The following is a 24,030-nucleotide window of genomic DNA, read 5'->3' on the forward strand; positions in this document are numbered from 1 at the left end:
TTTCATTTTCTCTTTTAGAGGTGTATATTTTCAGTTCATAGATGGTTAAAATTTTAGGTCATTTAATCTCACCAGCATTTAATTTATGATTTATTCTGGCATACGTCCCCACTCTTTTTCTACTCCCTGCATCTCTTCTTTGTGACCATTTCTCAAATTGTGTTTTTCTTGTCTAGGACTGAAAAGCTTTAGGTGAAAGTGGTACTACCTTATTTGAATAATGCACCATTATTTTAGTGTGATGCTCCTTATTTCCCTCACCTTTTTCTACCTTCTAGAGCTTCTGTCTTTTTTCAACAGCTCCTTCAAATTTCTGAACTGTGTCAAAACCTTGGGGAGATTGTACCATACTAACAAACTGGAAAGACAATGCTGGGAGAAGAAATAAAGTAGTATATGTTTTACCATGTAGAGGAGGCTTTCTGTTAGATGCTCTTGAATTCTTTGAACATAAACATATCTCCAAGATCAAGCTGAAAATAATTACACTCAAGATTTAATTATTAGAATTAATTTTAAAGAGTCATTGGTGAAAATGCTATCTTTTCTATATCTTAAAGTTACCATTTCTAGGGGCTATTTTGTAGTTTCCATTTTCAGAAGTAGCTCATATGCATGCTTTTTTATTTAAAAGTTACCATATGATTTGTTTTTCAGGCAAATAGAAACTGCATAGCAATTGCTTCAAGCCATGATGTTCAAGAGCTGGATGTTTCTGGAATTCTGGCTACACAGATCTATACTTGGGTAGATGATGATACTGAAATGGAAAACAAAGGGTACTTTTATACTTTGTTTTTATTCAGTAACATTGTGTTAAAAATGATGATATCCACAGGACTGTAACTTTCAAAAGATATTTAGAGGAATATTCCTAGATTGTAAATACAGTGGTTGCCAATATGCAAAAGAGTGCAAAGGGGGTGGCAGGAACTTTAAAGAAAGGAATTGAGAGTTGGAAGAGAATAAAGTGAGAGGACCTAAAATTGTTCACATATGAACTTACTGTCTTTGAGTTGGGGGTTAAGAGCTGAAGAAAATTAATTTTGGAGGGAAATAGAAAATCATATATTAGAGCTTTCATGTATAACAGAAGAAATGAAGAACTGATGGGATTGCTTTCATTCCGGTTGACATTCTTTTGTAGATCAGAAGATTTCTTGGTTATACATGCTCGGGATGATTTAACAGCTGTGCAAGGTACAACCCCATATACACACAGCAATCCCGGCACTCCGATAAATATGCCATGGCTTGGAAGTACACAGACCGGCAGAGGAGCCTCTGTGGTACGTCAAGTTAAAAATGTGGTGCATAAATGTCCTTTTTTCCCTTCTAGCTTAATAGAATAGGGGTGATCTAAACATATTTTTGAAAAATTCCCAACTTTTTAGTAAGTCATAATTGCTGGAAATTATAAATTTTGATTATGAAGAACAACATGTTTCCTCTTGAAAAAGATAAGAAAATGATTTTAAATAAAATACAGAGAGTTGCGTTTTACATAATTATTTGGAACTTACTGGTACACATCAGCCTCAGCAAGCTAAGATCTAGGGTCAAATCCTGCTTTTTTTTTTTCTTCAACTTTTTTTCAACCTTTTTTAAAAACTTTTTTTTAAACATTTATTTATTATTGAGAGACAGAGAGACGCAGGGGACGGGTACACAGAGGGGGAGACACAGAATCCGAAGTAGGCTCCAGGCTCTGAGGTGTCAGCACAGAGCCCGATGTGGGGCTCGAAGTCACAAACTGCGAGATCATGACCTGAGCCGAAGTCGGTGGCTTAACCGACTGAGCCCCCCAGATGCCCCTGGGTCAAATCCTGCTTTACCAGCTGTTTCTGTATAGACAGCCTGCTTAAGGATAGTGTTTACATTTTTCAGTGCTACAGGAAGAATCAAAAGAAGAGTGGTATTTTGTGACACATAAAAATGATATGAAATTAGATTTCATTGTCTATAAGTAAAGTTTTATTGGAACATAGCCACAGTAATTTGTTTATATTTTGTCTGAGGATTTTCTTGAGCCCTGAGTAAGATGTGATCCATGTGTAAACCTCCATGAGATTCTTTTATTAATACTTAATGATACATAGAGTCAGAGAAACCCAGCACCAGTAATTCTTTCAGTGGCTCTCTGGGGGTGAGGTTATTTTCAGTTTCCTCATTCCTACAGTATTCTTTCCTTGGCCTCCCCCACCAAACTTTTTTACTAAGGGTAATTATTTAAGTAAAGGCTTAATCATCTTTAATAATACCTGACAGTGTTTTATATTCATGTAGTTCTGTCAGTCATATAACCTTATTTTTTGTCATATAACCCTTTTATTCTTTGAGGTATCTGTTGAGATGGCTGTTATAACTACTCCTGCTTACCATTTTTTAGATGAAGGTTGAGTTCCAAGAAGGTCTAGTGATTTAACTTAGGTCATTATCTCAAATCTGTGGTAGAGCTTATTATATTAAAGTCTTCTGTTCCTCTTAGCCCGTGGATTTCAGGTAGGAATGTTTTAAGTATTGAAGAATTTGAAAAGCAATATAGTAATTATTCAAATCAAATGACTTGGTCATTTATAGTTCATTTTTTTCAACTGACAGATATATTAAAATACATTAATTATAAAACTTACTGATATTACCATCTTTTAAAGGGAAACTTAAAGAGAATATACAAAATATAGACATAAAAGACCATTTTTCCAACTCCAGTTTCAGACAATGTATTACAGCTTTTCCTGTAACAGATTTCTTGCTGGTCTCTGATTCCATACTTGCTCCCTCTGTTCTGTATATAGCGGCCAGAGTTGGTGTTTCCTAAGCATCATTTAGGTTGTCACTCCACTGTTTATTTTACTTGTTTGATTGATTTTTAAGTAGGCTCCATCCCTATTGTGGGGTTTGAACTCACGACCCGGAGATTAAGAGTCACGTGCTCTCTTACTCCGGTGTTTAAAACTTTCAAATTTCCTGGTACAGCTTTAAAAAAACAAGTCCCTAACATGGCACTAAGGTCCTGTGTGTTTCGACCCCTGCCAGCTTCTGCAGCCTCATCCTCTGTTCACTCCATACCTGATTCACTTTGCTTTGCTTACAGTGGCCTTGTCTCCATCTCTGGAAGCATGAAGTGCACTGCCCTGTCCACAGCCTTTGCCATGCTTGCTGCTTCATATACTCTTTTTTCTTTTTGACCTTTCAGATCTCAACTCACATTCCCAGAAATTTCCCTTGCTTCCTTAGTGACAGCATCTGCTCCTCTCTCCCCTCCCCGTAGTCACTCAGTATCATATTATCCCATTTTATCATATTTATGGCCTTTATCAGTTTTGAAATTATCTGTTTATTATTTAGTTGACTTTTTTGGGTAACGTTTATTTATTTAGTTTGAGAGTGAGCATGTGAACAGGGGAGAGGCAGAGAGGGGGGTGGAGAAGAAGACAGAGAATCCCAAGCAGGTTCCGCTGTGTCAGTGCATAGCCTGACGTGGGGCTCGAACAAAGGAATCGTGAGATCATGACCTGAGCCGACATCAAGAGTCAGATGTTTAGGCCATTGAGTCACCCCAGCAGCCTTTTCTTTCGTTGTCTTTTTTAATGGTGTAAGTTCCCTGAGAGATTACATTATGCCTCCCTTAGACACTGATGATCTCTAACCAGAATAGTGTTTAACATATAGTCAGTGCTCAGAAAATACTTGTTTATACTCCAAAGCATTATAATACAGAAATTTACCTTTGTCATTCCTGTTAGGACTGAATTTTCTTTCTGTCTGCATCTTACAAGGACATGTTTTTAATGGAGATGATCGTGATTTGTAAGCATAATGAGCTGAACGAGCCCCACGTCATTAAGTAAAAGACCCAGTATAATACAATGGTTGTTTTTTATATGGATCTTCTAAAATAAGTAACAATTTATTTCCTTTGTAATGTTCTGTACATGCTCTGAGAGATTTTTTAAACCTCTGTTTATGTATTTTTTTACTTATGGTTTTTCTTGGATACTTTAGTCGAAGGAAAAAGAACAGGAGTATTTAAGCATTTCTTAATTAAAAGGAACATGAGATTTCAACACGAAATTTACTAAACAAAAGAAACATTCAGCAAGTTTTCTTTTTTTGTGGAGGATTAATAAAATATTTTCTTTACTGATTTATTCAATTACAAATTCGAACAAAAAAGAATAGTTGTCATGACCAACTTCTGCTTTGGGAATATAATCACAACCATAAACACCTTTTAGTGTTTGTGTCCTTCACCATTTGTGCTGTCCTGCTCTCTTCCCTCCCTACCAAATCCCCACTTTACTCACAACTTCAGTGTAATGGGAAGTTTAAAATTCACAAGACAACAACAAAAAAATCTACTCAAGACTGATGCTACAAACCTAGGATAGCATATAATTATACTTATAGTGCTATATAAATAGGAATTGTTCTATTAATTAAAATTATCCCTTTAATTTTGCATATTTATTCTTATTTGACAGGCTACTTAAATCATTCAAAGCATGACTTAAAAATGGGTAACTAAACAATTCCAAACTAGCAATTAAAAATTTGTACAATTTCTGTTTACCTCTTTTTTTTTTTTCACATGCTTCTGCCTGTCTTTTTAACCTTATACTATTCAGGATTATTCCAATAAATTTAATGGGATCAGAAAAGAATTGGCAAGAAAGGAGGTAAGAGTAAATTCTCAAGGTGAATTTGTTCTTAGAGCCTTGTCAGTGATGCAGAAAATGTATGTATACTTAAATGTAAGAGAGCTGAGCTATTAAGTTTAATTTCTGCTAACCGTGCTTGGTATTTTTAGCACCCATAATGGTAGTTATGGAATCACATAAAAATAAATAAATAGATGTTATTTGAATTTCCTGTCACAATTTGTATCTTTAATACTACTTTTTAGCATAACTATAGAAGAACAATTTTTCTTTCTTAACAGATGATTAAGAAAGCCATTAATAATGTCAGAAGAATGACTTCTCATCCAACTCTTCCGTACTGTAAGTTGATCGTAATTAGCCCATGTTCTAAGCAGTTTAAAGGAAGCTTTTAGTTTCAATTGAAAGATAGTCAAGTATTTTACTTTTTTTGTAGAGAATGTGTGCTAGTAAATAAAATCTTCATTTCAAAATTAGATAAAAATAGAAAAAGAAATTTTCTGGAATTAATAGAGAAGGCTAACTTGATGCAGTAAATTTTTACCATTTTGACTGCGTATTTCTAAGTTAGCACATTTTATTTTTGAACATTACTGGTTATTATTTTAATAGGATCACTCCCATATTTTATTAAGTAAATTAGAATGATATTGTGGTCACTTATTGCCTCATCATAATCAGTTTGTATTTTATTAATATTTTGTCCATTTGCCTTTTATCAGACACACTAATTAATAGTAGGCATAGGAAATGGTTAGTCGTAAGTTCTTATACTCTCAGGCAGGATATGTTATTTTCAGTTAATTATTTCAGTTATAGTAATAAGCATAGTGCATGTTAATTAAGAGGTATTCATGTCCCTTCAACTTAATAACATATAAAAAAATTTTACGACTTTTTTTTATGAGAGATACTCTGATAAAGTACAGTTGACAAAACCAGTGTCCTTTTCTTCTTCACTGTTCTAAGTGCCACAAGCACCTGTTTTCCAAATTATATACCATATGTAACAAAAGGATTCAAGGGTTTATATTTAAAATGAAGAGAGTAACTTTTGTTACTTATACTAAAGGTATAAAATAATCTAAAAATTAATCAGTGTTTTTAATACATTGGATACCACCTTACCACTGATAATTATACTTAACATAAATTGAGTCCTACATGTTAGGCATATTTCTAAATGATGTATATGGTTTATCTCATTTCCTTCTAACAACTGTCCATTAACTTATATATCATTATTCCCCTTTTACAGGACAATATGAAATAGGCTCAGGGAGATTAAATAAGGTTCCTAGCATCACCAAATTAGGAATTGGCAAAGTAAAGAATTAATAATTATTTAGCTTATTCATATTCCTCAGTGAAACATACAACATATATTTGAGCTATCCGGTCAGTCAGAATAAGTGTTAGAAGTGATATCTTTCTTTACCATGCATGACGTTCAAGGCTTCCTATAATCTTTTTTTTCCCACAGAAAATGTATGCATTTAAACATTAATAGTATGACTGATAAGAAATGACTCATTTGTACACCCAAGAATTTGTTAACTGGTTATTGTACAAAGTATTTATTAAAGGCTGTTAAAACCTCTTTGAGATAATTTCAAAAGGAATAAAATTCTTAGAGGTCTGATTTAATTGCTTCTGCCATGTAGTGTTTAGTCAAATGAAAGTCATCATAAAACTGTTTTTAAGATTCAAAATATTCAATTGAAATTTCATAACAATTGACTGTGATTTATTTCATAGGTGTCTCTGTCATAAAGGTTTGCACATTGGATTCACAAATTAACTTACCAAAGATTCCTGTAATAAATTGACAATATTTGTCCTTTTTGCAGATCTGACAGGAGCTCAAGATGGAAGTGTCAGAATGTTTGAATGGGGCCATTCTCAACAAATAACCTGTTTTCGATCTGGTGGCAATTCAAGAGTTACAAGAATGAGATTTAACTATCAAGGAAACAAGGTAGCATATGAAAATGTAAATGGGAATATGGTTTGATTATGTTGGAGGTTTATAAATGTTACTAGTCTGGGTTTCTGAAGAGAACAGCTCAGTGAACTTATGATAAAGTGTTAATCCATGTGAATTCTGTTTCATAAAATTCTTCCCCAAGAACACTTAATGTTCAGTTGGTTCTTTCTGGAACAACATTGTGTGTGTGTGTGTGTGTGTGTGTGTGTGTGTGTGTGTGTGTTTGAGTGTATGTGTATGTCTGTATATATATCCATTAAAATTCACTTAAGTGATGCTTAAGGACCAAATGATTATAGGACCACCATATATTACACATTTTTTATAAAATACTTGTACTTTCTTTGTCCTCTGGAACCTAATCAAAGTACGGACAAGTAGTGAGTAAAATCTGGGGGCTTATTAAAAATACAGATTACTTTACTGCAGACCTACTGAATCGCTATCTGCGTTTTAATCAGATTCTTTTGTGATTTATACCTACATTAAACTTTTGAGGAATGCTTTAGAACAGGGCATCAACAAATTATGACCTAGCCATATGTTTTGTAAATAAAGTTTTACTGGAACACAGCTACCTCACTCATTATTTGTTTTCATGACTACTTTTCTACTACAACAGTGGAGTTCAGGAAAGCAAAGACTTTATAGATAGCAAGCCTACTATATGCCCCTTTAAGAAAAAGTTTGCCGGCCCTGCTATAGAACTTCTACTGTCTTCACTTCACACAGTCCTGTTTTCATCTGACTGCCTCTCTGCTCCCCTTGCATCTCACTGTCCCTTTAAACAACAATTAAAGGAGAAGTCGGGCTGCTCTTCATCTTCAGAGCCATGCTTCACAGAAAACACACAGGGGCCTCTCAGATGGGCCATCTTGCTTTTCCTTTCCTCTCAACTTACAAACCTTCAACCCCCCTCGTGTGTTGCTCGTATCATGGTGCGGCGCAGTCTTTTTGCCTACCATATTCATCACTTAGCTCTCTTACCATTTCACAAAAGTCAATGATAATTTTTTCATGTAGCTATGAGACAAAGTTTGAGAGAATGTGGATTCTTAATATCAATTAGCAACGTTCTTTACCCTTTAATGGGAAATCGAGGGTACTTAATCTAGAAGCTTTTAGAGTACTACTGTAATTTCATTTGTGTAATGTATACTCGTGCTTTTTTATTTTGTTACTATTATATTGCTCCTTAACTAGTCCCTGTACCTCAACCCTTACCTTTCTAATGCATCTTTCATGATGCCAGCACGACATCATTTGTTATTCCATAACAAATAACATAGTTACATAATTACATTATAAGGGAGATGAACATGACTGTTCAAGAGCCTTTCAAGGCTCCTTATTATATATGAAGCCAATATTCTGTTAAAAAAATTTTTTTAACGTTTATTTATTTTTGAGACAGAGACAGAGCATGAATGGGGGGAGGGTCAGAGAGAGAGGGAGACACAGAATCAGAAGCAGGCTCCAGGTTCTGAGCTGTCAGCACAGAGCCCGACGCGGGGCTTGAACTCACGGACTGCGAGATCACCGCCTGAGCTGAAGTCGGACGCTTAACCAACTGAGCCACCCAGGCGCCCCTGAAGCCAATATTCTTTACCTTGCCGTTTAGTACCTTCTACAGTCTGAATTATTCTATAGACTTAACACTCATTATAGCCTTCCACTTAACACTCAGTATAGCCTTCCACATACTCTATTTTAAAGCACAGAAAACTGTTTTCCATTGCCTACCCGAGTATATTTAACAGTCAACTTACCATTCATTTACCTTGGCCATGATGGAGCTAAATAGCATAACAACTAAGCATGCTATCTCCCTTAGTAGGGAAGGCTACTACAGTAAATAGAACAGATGACAGTAATGCTGATCAGTTTGTCAATTGTGAACAGAAATGGGCTACCAGAATTCATTGAGCCTAAAATAGGCATTAAGCAGAGTAAATGACCTGTGAGAAACAATTTTCAGGAAGATACTACATTCTTTTTTATTATTCAAAAAAAAAATTTTTTTTTTTAATGTTTATTTACTTGTGAGAGTGAGAGAAACAGAGCATGAGCAGGGGAGGGGCAGAGAGAGAGGGAGACACAGAATCCAAAGCAGGCTCCAGGCTCCGAGCTGTGAGCACAGAGCCCGATGAGGGGCTCAAACCCATGAGCTGTGAGATCGTGACGTGAGCCAAAGTTGGATGGCTAACCAACTGAGCCACCCAGGTGCCCCTTCATCTGCCAATTTTAAATGATGTCATTTGATAAAGCTTTCCCATTTCTAGATACATATTGTATGTAAATACTCAAAGATATATGTATCAGAATATTTAAAGCAGCACTTTGTAATCAGGAAAATTAGAAACTATAAGGGAGAAGTTTTCAAAAGTTATAATACAACTATATAGTGTAATACAGCACAAGAATGAAGTAGATTAAATGTACTGATGTGAAAAGATGGCCATAATAAGTCAAAAATGTAATTGTGGAATTGTGTATTTGTTATTATTTTAATTTTTTTTATAAAACCCTATATGTGTGCATGTTTGAATAATCAGAGAATAAATCTGAAATGGAACACCTCAGATTGTTAATAGTTGCCAGATATGGACATGGGAGAAGGCAGGAGTTCAGAATAGACATTTATTTTATAAACTGTTCAGTAAACATTATTTTTGTAATCTAAAGAAAAAAATGTTTACTCTTATTCATCCTTCTAGATTTGTGACATATACTTCCCCATTGTATAATTTTGACATTTTCCCTCTGAAATTACCTTGAGTTTCCATAGTAGGAATTCATTTACTGTAAAAATCTGTGTTTCATTTTACTTTCTACTGTTGTTTGCATGTTTTCCTTGCTGAATATTCTAGAAGTCCTTATTTTGTCTTTTTGAAAATGAACAGTTTTCTATTTTATATATCCTAAAAGTTTGTTGTCACATGTCTTAATGTGTAAATCCAGTATCCTATTTTTTGAGTACTTTTAGAGAATATATAGACTATGCTCTTGGTTAGTATAATACAATGTGTCTGTTTGTTTCTTCTGTGTCACCTGGAATTTTTTTTTAAGCAGCAGCTAAATGTTTTTCTGGACTAGATCCATGCATAGGTGAAGTAAAAGTCAATTTATCAATTAAATGTTAAAGATCAAAATAGATTCACAGTGAAGGTATGGGTAGATATACTTAATACTTAAAAAAATTTTTTTTCTCTAAGTTTGGAATAGTTGATGCTGATGGATATTTAAGCCTGTATCAGACAAACTGGAAATGTTGTCCAGTAACTGGAAGCATGCCTAAGCCATACCTGGTAAGCCAAATTTTCTTACCTTTAAACTTTGTTCAATTTTTATTTTAAGGAAAACAAGAATATATGTTTGAGGCAATACATATTAAAGCCAAAATGTAGTTCTGTGTATTCAGTCACTTTACTGTAAACTCCTGTCCTTGTATTATGTGAAAATTAATCTGTGAGGTCTTGGTCTCTAGTGCCTTGGACAATTAACGTGTATAGAACAAACATGGTACCTCCGGAGGCTCATGTGACCTGTGGGTTACTCAAGCCCTTTTCCAGCCTCACTGAGCTGCAGTAAAGATTATACCTAAAAAGAGTGATCATCAGATCATCAGTCTGTGGTTTTTCTGCAATTGGTCCTCTATGAACAAAGTAGAAAGGATATGTTATAGCTGGTACTATTATTTTCTTGTCTATGTCTTTGGAAAAAAGAAAAGAAAGAAACAACTGATGATCTCTATTCAGGACTGCACAAGCTTCATGAACCTCCTGTAGCTCCACAGAGCAATGAGTTTGGGGGCAAAAAAAAACCCACTGAGTTTGTATTTAATATATTCTTTAGTGAAGCCCTTTATAGGACTAAGCAGTACCTATTTAAAAAAATCAAGAAATGGGTGAAGGTTCTGGTAATTCACTCAAGGTTATATTCTGGAATACAGTACCGATCTAAGTAAAAGCAAGCAAAGCAGAGAGGGCTGGTGAGGTATTTCAAAAGAATTTTTTTCTTTTTTAAAGAAAACCAACATAAGGTTTAAATATGTAAATTTACATTCCCTAAGGGGCTGCCTTTTTTTTTTTTTTAACATCTAAAAAGATAAATTGGATTGAAAATGTACATTATTGGCTTTGTGGGGTTAAAGTACATTTTGTTTGTTTTAAGGACATATGATCATCCAGCTCCAGTGATGGTCAGATGGAATGGGGAAGTGACTCAAAGGAAAAATATTTGATGTGATAATTTTGACATACTTAAGTCATTTTTGATTGAAGAGAAATATCTGAACACATAAAACTTGGAAGACTTTATAATTTGCTAAACCTCTCATATTAAGTCACTGTTACTGGAATATTCAGAAACGTAAATTTTCTGAATTTGTTGACTCTTAATATGTTTTTATTCACATATTTGAAAAATTATTTAAAAGCTTAAATATTTCTGAAAATTCATTCTCAGATAATCTAAAATTCTGGGTTTTTTCTAAGAGACAAATTTTCACAAATATTCTAAGAAATATTTAACGTTTAACCTCCTTTTGTTTTCTTTTTAACTTTTAGATGAACAAAAGCAAAAGGTCTTATAAGAATTTATAATGCAGCTTATTTATATGGTCCAGGGAAAGTGCACGTGAGAGAGAGAGAGAGAGAGAGAGAGAGAGAGAGAGAGAGGAGGAGGAGGGAAAGAGGAGGAGGGACAAAACAAATGTGGCAAAATGTTAAAAATTGGTGAATCTTGGTAAAGAGTATATGAGAATTCTCTGTTTTACTCTTGAAACTTATCTACAAGTTCAGGGTGAAAAAAAGATACAAGGGGATTTAAGTAAGCCACACATTATATGATCCCTTTTGGTGAATGCATCCACTTGGTTATAAAATTGTTACTGACAGCAGTAACATTTGTTTCTTCATAACCATTCCAGACCTGGCAGTGTCATAACAAAACAGCCAATGATTTTGTCTTCGTTAGTTCCTCCTCTTTGATAGCTACAGCTGGTCTTTCAACTGACAATAGGTAAGAGATTGTAACTGAAATGTAAGTGTGTGTCTCTATAGCTCAGCTTTATTTCTTATTTGCTTTACGTTCTTATATCTCAAGATTGTTTTCAGAATTGTGCTTTTCAATATTTTTATTATAAAGATTTCCTTCTTAGAGCATTTTTAGTGTTCTAATTGTAAGGCCAAGGAAATTCTGGTGGCATTAAAAACATCCGTTCCTTCTGTATTTTTAATATTCTGATTTTTTTATTTTAAGACTTAAAGAGAAAAATGATTTGATAGTGAAATTAATTTTTCTCCGTATTATTCCTTATGTGTTAAGAAAGCTTGAGGCAAAGGAAAGAACCATTATTTCTTGACCCTGCTCTTCTGTTAATCCTTATAGTGGCTCTCTTAGATAGATATTACCAGTGTTTCACGATAACGAGAAACTCAAAGACCTCTTTGAGTTGTACGATAGATAGTAAGTGGCAGCCTGTCCACATTTCCCCCAAAACCTTAAATAGGTAAGAAAATGTCTCCTCCTGCCTCCGTCTCCACACCCCCGTGTTTTACTTCCCTCACACTGCTGAGTTCTGAGGTAAATGTCTACTGAGGTTGCTGAGTTTTTCTATTTATTTGTGAGGCCTCACTTTGCACTAGAAATTGGATTGTAAGAATATGGAGTCTCCAGCCCATCTGCCATAGAAATCCTTACATATATTTGTGTCTCTTCTGTAACTCATAGAACGGAGTAAAAGTGCTCCCGTTCAGAGCAGAAATAAGTTTTATTTGTGCTCGGGGAAATTCAGTGTATCCTGCTAATGGTATTTGCCATCTGTTAGGTTACAGAATGAGCAGATACAAAAGGTATTTCCCGTGTTCACACTTCATACAGTATTATTTGTAAATACATGTCAATCTAGAGCTAATCAGTTTTGTAAGTTAGTAGTTTTTAAAATTTTGTGTAAAATTTAATCATACATAAATATATTGGTTACTTGTATTTGAATTTTTTGTTAGAGCAAGGTTTGAATGTTATGTAACTATATGAAACAAGCTTACTTTTTATTCTGTTGTTAAATTTTTGTGTCACTCAAAGGTAATTTTTTTTTTCAGAAATATATGTTTGTGGGATACTCTTGTGGCACCTGCCAATAGTTTAGTCCATGGTAAGTTTTGAAAGCATTTTACAAATTTTGAAAGTCAAGAATTTGACTAAAATCAATAAACTAATTTTTTAATGAATTTGTCTTTAATGACACAAACTTATTAGCCTGTGAGGTTTATTTTGCCCATGATGGCGTAGAGTTTAAAAACAGAAAAATACAACATATATAATTAACTTTGCACTGTACTTCATGAAGGACAGTAGAACATACATAATATAAAAATCATATGTTTTTACTTTGAATCTGATAGCCACAGGTCATCTTTGTGAGCATCAGTTGTTGTACAGTATTATGCCCATTCTCTCCACTCCTATTCAGAATGGTACTCAGAGTCCTAACTAATGCAATAAGACAAAAGGAAATAAAAGGTGCACATTAGGAGGAGAAGAAATAAAACTGCCTTTATTCACAGAGGACATGATTGTTTAGAAAAAAAAATTTTTTTAATTTTTTTTAAATGTTTGGGTTTTTTTTTTGAGAGAGAGACAGCGTGTGAGCGGGGGAGGGTCAGAGAGGGAAATACAGAACTTGAAGCAGGCTCTAGGCTCTGAGCTGTCAGCCCAGAGCCCAACATGGGGCTCAAACTCACAAACTGTGAGATCATGATCTGAGCTGAAGTTAGCCACTTAACCAACTAAACTACACAGGCACCCTGATTATGTAGAAAATCTTGAAGACTATATACAAAAAAACAAAACAAAAATAAGGTAAAAACTTTTGAAACTAAAGTGTAAGTGTAGTAGAGTCACAGGATACCGGGTCAACATACTAAAGTCACTTGCTTTCATATATACCAACAATGAACAATTGGCATTTGAAATTTTAAAAAATCACCATTTATAACAGCACCCAAAATAATGAAATACTGAGGCATAAATCTAAAAAAAATATGTATAGCTTCTGTTGGGGAAAACTATAAAAAAGATAAATCAAAGATTTAAATAAATGGAGAAATAGCCCATATACACATATTGGAAGTCTCAATGAAAGTTGTTAAGATGCCACTGCCTCCTAACTTTATAGATTAAATACATTCCCAGTCGAAATCCCAGGAAACTATGTTGTACATACCACCGAACTGGTTCTAACAATTTCTGTAGAGGGGGTGCCTCAGTGGCTCAGTTGGCTAAGCATCTCACTTTGGCTCAGGTTATGATCTCACGGCTTGTGGCTTCAAGCCTCGTGTTGGGCTCTGTGCTGACAGCTCAGAGCCTGGAGTCTGCTTTGGATTCTGTCTCCCTTTCTCTCTGTCCCTCCCCCTCTCCCGCTTGGTGTATGTCTGTCTGTCTCTCTGTCTCTCTCTTTCTCTGTTCCTCTCTGTTTCTCACACACACAAAATAAACATTTAAAAATATAATAAAAATAAAAATTTCTATAGAGAGGCAACAGACCTAAAATACTGGATACTGAAGAAAAACAAACTTTAAAATTTTTTTTTTTGTTTATTCATTTTTGAGACAGAGAAACAGCATGAGTGGGGGAGGGGCAGAGAGAAAGGGAGAATCTGAAGCAGGCGCCAGGCTCTGAGCTGTCAGCACAGAGCCTGACGTGGGGCTCCAACCCACGAACCGTGAGATCATGACCTGAGCCGAAGCTGGATGCTTAACTGACTCAACCACCCAGGCTCCCCTGAAGAAAAACAAACTTGAAGGACTCACACTATTACTGATTTCAAGACTTACTGTAAAACTACAGTAATAAACACATGTTATTGGCTTTAGAATAGAGATCATGGAACAGAATAGAGAGCCCATTTATCAACCCATACGTATTTAATAGACTGATCATTAATAAAAGTACAAAGGCACTTCATTGGAAGCATAGTGGTCAAAGTATACTGTAACAATTGGATGGCAATATGTAGAAAATGAACCTAGGTACATACCTCACCCCTTTCATAAAAATTGATTTAATGTGAATTATCTACATGTGAAATTCAAAACTATAAAATTTCTAGAAGGAAATAGAGAAGAAAATCTAGGTGACCTTGGGTTTAGTCTTGAGTTTTTAGATACAATACCTAAAGCATAATCCATGAAAGAAATGATATATTCAAGACTTTAAAAAATGACCATCTTCTCAGTATATTAATGGCAAGTAAGCGTATGAAAAGGTGGCTAACATGATCATAAGATACTACTCTATATACTAAAATGTCCAAAATTAATGATTCTGGAATACCAAGTATTGGTGAGAATATAAAGAACCTGGAACCCTCATGATTTGCTGAGTCTAAAATGATTAATGGCAAGTAAGCATATGAAATGTGGTTAGCATCATCATAAGATACTACTCTATATAGTAAAATGTCCAAAATTAATGATTTTGGGATACCAAGTATTGGTGAGAGTATAAAGAACCTGGAGCCCTCATGATTTGCTGAGTCTAAAATGATACAGCTACTACGGAAAACTGACATTTTCTAATAGAGTTAAACACGGACCTAGCATGATCCAGCAGTATGTATTTTTACATATATGTCCAAGAGAAATGAAAGCACACATCCACAGAAGGACTTGTATAGCAATAATATACAATTATATTAATACATTAATGTAATAAAACTTAGCAGCTTTATTTATAACAGCCCCAAACTAGAAACAACACAAACACATCCAATAGGAAAGTGGTCTATTTATGTAATAGAATACTATTAACCAATTAAAAAAAAAGCATAATCTGCTGATATATGTGACAACATTCATTAATCTCTTAAACATTATGTTGAAGGAAAAGAAGCCAGTCACTAAAGAGTATGTACTGTAAAATTCCATTTATGTGAAGTTCAAGAACGGAGGCAAAACTAATTAGAATAGTGATTGCCTTTGTGGGAGAGGAGGGTTGACTGCAAAAAGGCATGAGGGAACTTTCTGGGATGATGAAAACATTCTGTGTCTTGACCTGCATGATGGTTACACAGATGTATCCATTAGTCAGACTTCATCACGAGTTAGAATTTCAGCATTTTATTCTGTGTAAGTTATATCTCTAAGTGCTGGTCACATTCAAAGAATCTTTCCCTGTAATTTTCTCTTTAGATTCTTAGAGTAACTAAATTTTATTGAGTACTTAGTATATGCCAGGAACTGTACATGTTTTAAATATGTCAACTAATTTAATCCTCACAGAAACCTATTAGGTGGGCTGGGTTTTCTCCTTTTTTTTTTTTTTTTTTTTTTTTACAAATGATGAAACTGAGACATAGGTTAAAAAAAAAATTACCTAAGGTATATATTGAAATCCATGCAAAAACCAAGATTTAAATCTTGACAGTCTAACTCCCAAATCTTCACTCTTCATCATTATGCCATATTGTCTTTGAGCTATTGACAGGCTTTTTTTTTTCTTTAAGATTTGTTAAGATCCACTTCTTTTTTAAGAAAAGAATACTCATTGTATTTTTGTTAGTTCTCATACTGGTATGTCTTCAAGTTTCACCATTTTTGTTTTTGCATTGTTTAATCTGCTCTTAACCCCATGTAGTACATGTTTCATTTGACTACTGTAGTCTTTAATCTCTGGTTTTTTTTTATTTGTATCTCTTTTTTAATGACTTGTTAATTTCTTTATCTACTAATTCCATCACCTGTGTAATTTTGGGGTTAGTTTCATTGGATGGATTTTCTTCTCATTATGGGTTGTATTTTTCTCCTTTGTATGCCTCTTGGTTTTTTATCAGATGCCAGGCATTACAAATTTTACCTGCTTCTGAGGCAAAACCCTTCTGAGGACAAAACAGATTTTGTCCTTTGTGAATTAAGAGGTTTTCCACTATGGCTGGTGGAAACAGCAACCCAGACCAGCTCGGGTTCCCCTTGCGCCTTGGCCAGAAAACCCTCCATAGGCAATAACAGGGGCAGTCGTATGGCTCACCCAGTTTGCTTCCCATCTCTTAGAGATCATTTTTCTTTGCCTGGTGTCCATTGTCTCCAACCATTATTTCCTGTATATCATTTAATTTTTTAAATGGTTTGAGGTAGGTGGGTGAATCTGGTGATCTATCATTCTACCTTGACCAGAAGTCAGAAGTCTCTTGCTTACACTGTTAAATGGGTTTTACTTCATGATTTACTTCAATTTTAATTTTCAGCTTTTACTTGCCATGATAGTGGAGCTACTGTTTTAGCATATGCTCCAAAACACCAGCTACTAATATCAGGTGGCAGAAAAGGCTTTACATGTGCATTTGACCTTCGGCAACGACAGCAGAGGCAGCTTTTCCAGAGCCATGATTCTCCTGTTAAAGCCATTGCCATTGATCCAACAGAAGAGTACTTTGTTACAGGATCTGCTGAAGGCAACATAAAGGTAAATATGGTAATGCCACAGTGTCTACAAAATGAAGAGAAATCTTCAGAATCCTTAAGTGTTTACACGTATTAATGATACCATTCTATTTAAATAGTAGAAATATTAACTCCTTTGTAGGCAGTATGTTTGTTGCTATTTAATAAATCTTTTAATGAATGAAATAATATTTAACTTGAAATTGTCTCTTTTTCAGTTTTCAAATAGGCTTAATTAATGTGCAAAAGCACTTGATTTTCCACAGATAAAACATATTTCAAACATTAGAATTAGTCTTGACTCCCATTTTCAGAGTTACCAAATTCAATTTCAGATACTGTGAAATGCAGTAATATTTTCCTTTATCCTGAATACTGTCCATTTTTTCATTTATATAGTATTAGCATCCAGCCACTCAGTGCCTGATTCAGAAGTTAGGGACATACCTAGATAAGCCCTGTGCTTCTCACACTCCACCATGTTTAAAAGTTAGAGGTTATTTAAAATGTTAAGCAGCTTATTAAATGCATCCCATCCCAGAAGTACTATTGCTAGGTACCTGTATGCATTTTTACAGTACATACCTAACAGTTTTGTTGGAGAGTCCTCTGGCCACACTTGGAAAAATCTCTAGGGGTAAGTCAGTTTAGACTAGTCCCTAAGTTATTGTAATGGCCAGCAACCCACTGAAGGAGTCTACATTCGTAGAATCCATTAATTTAACCCCTAGTGAGACTACTAAGTAAGAATAAGTTTGGGGGTACCTGGGTGGCTCATTCAGCCAAGTGACCAACTTGAGCTCAGTCACTTGGTGAGTTTGAGCCCCACTTCAGGCTCTGTGCTGAGAGGTCAGAGCCAGGAGCCTGCTTTGGGTTCTGTGTCTCCCTCTGTCTTTGCCCCTCCTGCACTCATGCTGTTTCTCTCCCTCTTAAATTAAACATTAAAATAATAAGAAGGAGAAAGAAAGAAAGAAAGAAAGAAAGAAAGAAAGAAAGAAAGAAAGAAAGAAAGAAAGAAAGAAAGAAAGAAAGAAAGAAAGAAAGGAAAGAAAGAAAAGAGAAGAAAAGAGAAGAAAGAAAAGAAATAATAAGTTGGGCTACTTTTATTTTACAACATGCATATTGTTATCATAATTGCCAGCCAGAAAAAAAATTAACTAGAATTGTGGAATTTTAAAAATGCTTTTTTTTTTTTTTTAATGTTTATTTATTTACTTTGAGAGAGAGAGTGCAAGCCGGGGAGGGGCAGAGAGAGAGGCAGACACAGAATCCAGAGCAGGCTCCAGGCTCCGAGCTATCAGCACAGAGCCCATTGTGGGTCTCAAAGTCAAGAACCACACGATCATGACCTGAGCCAAAGTTGGACACTTAACCGACTGAACCATACAGGAGCCCTGAAAAGGCTTTTCCTAAAATCAAATATATACACTAACTTCCATACATAATTATTTTCCTTCAGTTTGAAGCTAGTTTCTTACTTGAACTGCCTTCATTTTAGAACAAGTTGTATTAGGTTTTATATTAGTTCTTTATATTAGTTTGTGCTCTGATTTGGAGGTTTATTATTTAATCAAGTAAAAACAGATTTGAAAGTTTACTGCATAGTATTCAGAAGTCACAACTTGGGGCGCCTGGGTGGCTCAGTCAGTTAAGTGTCTGACTCTCGATTTCAGCTCAAGTCATGATTTCACAGTTGTGAGATCGAGCCCCAAGTCAGGCTCTGCACTGAGCATGGAGCCTGCTTGGGATTCTCTCTCCCCCACTCTGTCTCTGCCCCTTCCCTGCTCACATGTGTGCTCTCTCCCTCAAAACAAATAAACATTTAAAAAATACATGTTTAGGAATCACAACTTAACAATCAAGTCTAGAGTAATAGGTACTAATGAATTTCTTAGGAAAAAGTAAGTTTTCCAAAAAAAGGGATCTCAAAAAATCAGGACTATTTTGGTTTCCCTAAAGTTAAAATGGATGTCCTAAAAGCATTTAAGTCCGTCACATACTTGAACATGCTTATAAATTACTTTGTAAGTAATTTACTTTAGGAATAGTTGCATTTATTGTGGTAGGGGCTAAAAAGAGAAAATCTTAGTAAATTAAGTTTGCTGAAGTTGTGATAATTTATCTTGCGGGTGGAACATAGTTTTTCGTTTTCTGAGGCCTTCTTTCCAGTGGGTCTAATCGCTTGCTAGGTATTATAAGGGGTTACCCCATTATAAACTACACAGCACAAGCTTTGCTGAGAGATAAGAAGTCTTTTTTTTTTTTTAATTTTTTTTTTGATGTTTTTATTTATTTTTGAGACAGCATGAGCAGGGGAGGTGCAGAGAGAGAGGGAGACACAGAATCTGAAGCAGGCTCCAGGCTCTGAGTTGTGGGCACAGAGCCTGACGCAGGGCTCGAAGTCATGAGCTGTGAGATCATGACCTGAGCTGAAGTCGGACGCCCAACTGACTGAGCCACCCAGGTGCCCCGAGATAAGAAGTCTTAATTGTAGTCCCTACAATATTACAAGTTTCTTTAGCTGTGTACACTTGACCTCCTAGTACCTAAGTTCTCATCTCCAATGCAAGGTTTAAATTACCTTTCTGTTTAATGAGTAGATTTTGAAGAATGTGATAATATCAAAGGGAATTGGGAAATTGCAACACAGTATCCAAAGGTTATGACCTTAGGCCTACACAGATTTTTTTTCCATATTTGTTTTAGAAATTACTTCTTTGCACAAGAAAACCGGCTTAAAATTTTCATTTGGATTTTTAATGTAATTGTCAATGTCAATTTTTAATTTTGTTTCTCATATCTTTTAGATTTGGAGTCTGTCTACCTTTACTCTTCTCCACACTTTTATCAATGAACATGCTCGGCAGTCCATTTTCCGGAACATTGGAACTGGAGTGATGCAGATTGAGACAGGGCCAGCAAACCACGTGTTCTCGTGTGGAGCCGATGGTACAATGAAGATGAGGATACTGCCGGATCAGTTTAGCCCACTAAATGAAGTGTTGAAAAATGATGTGAAATTTATGCTCTGACAGTTTGACAATAGGATGTATAATTGATTACCTATTCCCTGGAAGTGGCCAACACATACAGTGTCCACTGATCACTCTGTCTCTGCCACAGATAAACTAATGCTTTCTTGGTTTCATACTTACTTTTTGGAGCTTTGCCCTGGATGCACTGATGCCTTAAAAACTAACAAGGTCATTCAGAATTAGACTATATTACCTAAAGTAGAATGTATAAGTAATACTGTAATAGTACATATTTATAGTATGTTATGCTGAATACGTCGTAGTGTTAAAGGACTTTCGTTTCCTTATTGTTGATAAACTCTTCTGCAGAAATCTCTGTATGAATTTATTTAACAGCAAAAATACCCTTTATGTAAAGGCAGTTGACATCAGTCATCACTTGACTCACCACTGTTACTTCCTTTTTCATACATAAACATCTCACACTCTTCTATTAATTAATGATAAATGATAATTGGGTAAGAATAAAAAACATAATGAACATATTCATTAAAAACTGTCATTAGGACTTCAGTCTTATTATATAAAGTTCTCCTCAGTGTCCTTACTGAAGCCCCAGTGTGTGTGTGTATATATGTATCTTACACATCTTACTTGAACTTAGTTTGTGTATATATCAGAGAAAACTACAAGTCTTTTCATGTGTTTTTGTGCCATAACAATTACTGCCACTAGAATAGCAACTTTCTTTGCAACTGTTTTTTTTTTTTTCATGTTTTTTTGTTCTTAAGTTTTGAATTCCCATCCTGATTTTCAAATAATTTCAGGAAGACATCCAAGATTATTATTTTAAAGATTATCTTGAATCAGTTAAGTCTTAGCAGGCAATAACGATTCGGTGTTGGTATACAAGAGACACCTAAAAGTAAATTTATAAATTTGTCAAAGGATTTTTGAGCACCAAACATTTTACTTATATTTCTTTTTCCTTTTTAGGTGCTTTTAGTCTCAAAGTTCTGAACACCTTATAGCAGTGTTTTTAGAAACAAATGTGAAGACAGTCAAATTAAATAGATAATATTTACAAATGTAAAATACCCGCCAGATCTACCACTAATAGAAAATAAATTAAACCTTATATTTTATTATTTTTTGCCAAAATATATTATTTTACTATAAAATATGACCAAAATATTAAAAATGCACAATGCTTTTAACTTAAATGTGCTAAACCTATTTCTGTCTGTTCTGTGCTATACCTTTTCTGGTTAAAAATTATAGAAAACTTGATAAATACTTGATTTTAGCCAAGGAGACTGGAAGCAGATGGGACTAAGTGTTTAAGGGACAATTATATACTATTTAGCTTAAATATATTTTGTTAATAGGAACTATAAAAACATTTTTATGTAACAAAATATGGACAACTGTTATCTGGGAAATTAAAGAGTCAAAGTGAAGAAATGAAGGGCTGGTAAAATGAATTTTGTAATATCCTCAGGATACTTTTATCTTAAAAGTATATTGTTAAAGATTTTGTAAATTGTATTCATAATTTTAAATGTGTTAAGCTAGTTGCAGTGAAAACACTGTCATTAATTATGTAGAGAGTTCATGTGCACATAATAACCTGTATCTATAATTGTGCAATAACAATATGTGACTATTTTGCCATGGAGAAATCTGTGACAGCATTGCAAACAATGCCGTTGTTTGATACAGTTAAGCTTAAGTTATTTTTCAGTAATTTCACAAATCAAGATTCAAATGGCTTTAAACACTTTCAATGAGATAGAAGATTTATTATGCTTAATAGAAAAAAAAAGGCATTGTGGATGAACAATTAAGCATTTTCATTGAGGGTTTATATGAGTAATAAATTGTGTAAGCCCATATGTATTTACATCAGAGTCATAATATTTTAAATAAACAATCATGCAGTGACTTTTTTTTTTAGCATGGTACTGTTTTAAGTAATATTTATGCAATTTTAGTTGACTTAAAGTATATGTGACATTTTAAAATAGAGAATTTCTGTATTTATATTTGGTAAAATATAGGAAGCATTGAGTAATTTTCCTAAATACCTTGCTCTTCCTTTTTTATAATCTTTTTAAATTAATAGATAAGCGTTATTCAAAAATGGGGAGAATAAAAAGTTGGAATGTATATCTAAATATAAAATGATGCACATATATGTAAAATTTCATCCACATTAATGGAATGGATACATCAAAATACATTTTTTAAATTGTGTTTTTTCTGAGAATGTGGCTTTGTAATGATGGAAAAATTCACAACATTGCAAGTCTCATTTTCTGAAATGTAGAATTTTTCTTCTGTAGAATTATAGACGGTCAGTTCCTTCCTCCTTTCTTGCTCTCTTTATTTTGCCCAAATTCATTTCTCCTTTTTTTTTTTTTAATTACTTAAAAAAAATTGCAAGATTTTCTCATACTGGTCTCAACAGTGAAAACACATACAAACATACCCACTTTAAGAAATACCTTATATGACCTGAAAGTGGTGATGACCGCTTTTTTTTTTTTAACAGGGCTGGGAACCCAGACAGACATATTTTACTAAACCAAAAAATTTAATATCATGACAGGAGACTACAGGTAGGCTAAAAGAAATATTTGTATAGTAATAGGGAAATTATTAATGTCCATATATACAAAGAGAACTTTAATGAATTAGGGCAAAGAGAACTTTAAGATGATAAATTATTAGAGAAATCAACTCACAGAACAGGACACTGAAAAAACCAGCAAGTATAAAATATGTTCATCCTCAGTAATGGTTAAAGGAATGTTGGGGGGAAAAAAAAAGCAACAGTATGATACCGCTTTTCATCAATCAGATTCATATAAAGTCAAGTGGCAACATCAGTGTTGGTGGAGATGCAAGGAAACGGGTGCACTGAAACACGGCTGCTAGAAGTACGTTCCAAAAACGTTACCTAGATTGGTGTTAACATTGAATACACATAGTTGGACTAAGCAGTCTTTTGAGAAATTATCCTATCAGGATAAAAGCAACCTTGCACATAAGTGTAAGTACAAAGATGTTTAGTGAACTACCTGGAGGGAAAAAAAAACCCACCCTGGAAATCTAAATGGTAATTAGGTAGATAGTTGGATAAATTTAGTACATCCTTGCAGTGCAATATTTTCTTAACACTAAAAGCATCTCAGATTTGTATCTGTTGATCTAAAAAGAGGTTAGAAAATTTTCTAAGTAAAATGTATAATAGCCCATATTATTTCAGGGTTTTTTTTAGTCCTATAGGTATGTAGAGACAAATATGTATGGAAGAATACACAAAAGTTTAACACGGGAGAAGGGAAGAAGGAGGTAATATTTTCCTAAAAACCCTTTGAACCCCACTGGGCAACAGATTACCTAAGAGAGAGGTGTGTGTGTGTGTGTGTGTGTGTGTGTGTGTGTGTGTGTGTGTGTGTGCACGCACGCTCACACTGGACAGAAAAGCTCAGTCTTTAAACCATATAGTATTTAATGACTTTGAGAGCTGCTCTGTTGAGTGAAGTTCTTGTCAGGAATACGCTCTTGAGTTGTTGAGATATTTTGATGCTTGATTTACTAAAGTAGAAAGGGTAAAATGTTAACCTTTGGAGTACTTAGAAAAAGTGGAACATACATTATTTAAATTTAACATACATTAAATTTAAGATAATGCAGAAACATACATTATTTAAATGTTCCTATCAGTCTTTTAGAAATGTGTATAGCTTTTGCTATAGTTAATTACAAGGCTAAACAGTTTTTCATGACTTTTTTTCCCTTTCTGCTTGCTTCATTGTCTTTTTTTTTTTCTCTTTAATGTTTATTTTTTTAAGAATGGGAAAGAGTGTGAGTGGGGGAGAGGCAGAGAGAAGAGGGAGACACAGAATCCAAAGTAGCCTCCAGGCTCTGAGCTGTCAGCACAGAGCCAGATGCA

General features: G+C 34.4%; 1 protein-coding gene across 7 annotated transcripts in view; it reads left to right on the forward strand.

The window, feature by feature from the left end:
• DMXL1 (Dmx like 1) overlaps positions 1-22,013 on the forward strand; it is a 135,511-nt gene extending 113,498 nt beyond the window's left edge. For 3 of the 7 annotated variants that reach the window (XM_019831227.3, XM_019831235.3, XM_019831239.3), the window contains 10 exons: positions 658-779; positions 1,148-1,289; positions 4,632-4,682; positions 4,946-5,006; positions 6,515-6,642; positions 9,867-9,959; positions 11,582-11,673; positions 12,756-12,808; positions 16,899-17,116; positions 19,902-22,013. In XM_019831227.3, the coding sequence (XP_019686786.1) occupies positions 658-779; positions 1,148-1,289; positions 4,632-4,682; positions 4,946-5,006; positions 6,515-6,642; positions 9,867-9,959; positions 11,582-11,673; positions 12,756-12,808; positions 16,899-17,116; positions 19,902-20,126 (1,185 nt within the window). In that variant the 3' untranslated portion in view covers positions 20,127-22,013. Of the gene's footprint in view, positions 1-657; positions 780-1,147; positions 1,290-4,631; positions 4,683-4,945; positions 5,007-6,514; positions 6,643-9,866; positions 9,960-11,581; positions 11,674-12,755; positions 12,809-16,898; positions 17,117-19,901 lie in introns of those variants that run through there. The other 4 variants (XM_019831232.3, XM_006927555.5, XM_011281743.4 and 1 more) reach the window with 2 other exon arrangements.
• The last annotated feature ends 2,017 nt before the right edge of the window (positions 22,014-24,030 follow it).

Source organism: Felis catus, chromosome A1 (assembly GCF_018350175.1).
Source record: "Felis catus isolate Fca126 chromosome A1, F.catus_Fca126_mat1.0, whole genome shotgun sequence".
Taxonomy (NCBI): Eukaryota; Metazoa; Chordata; class Mammalia; order Carnivora; family Felidae; genus Felis; species Felis catus.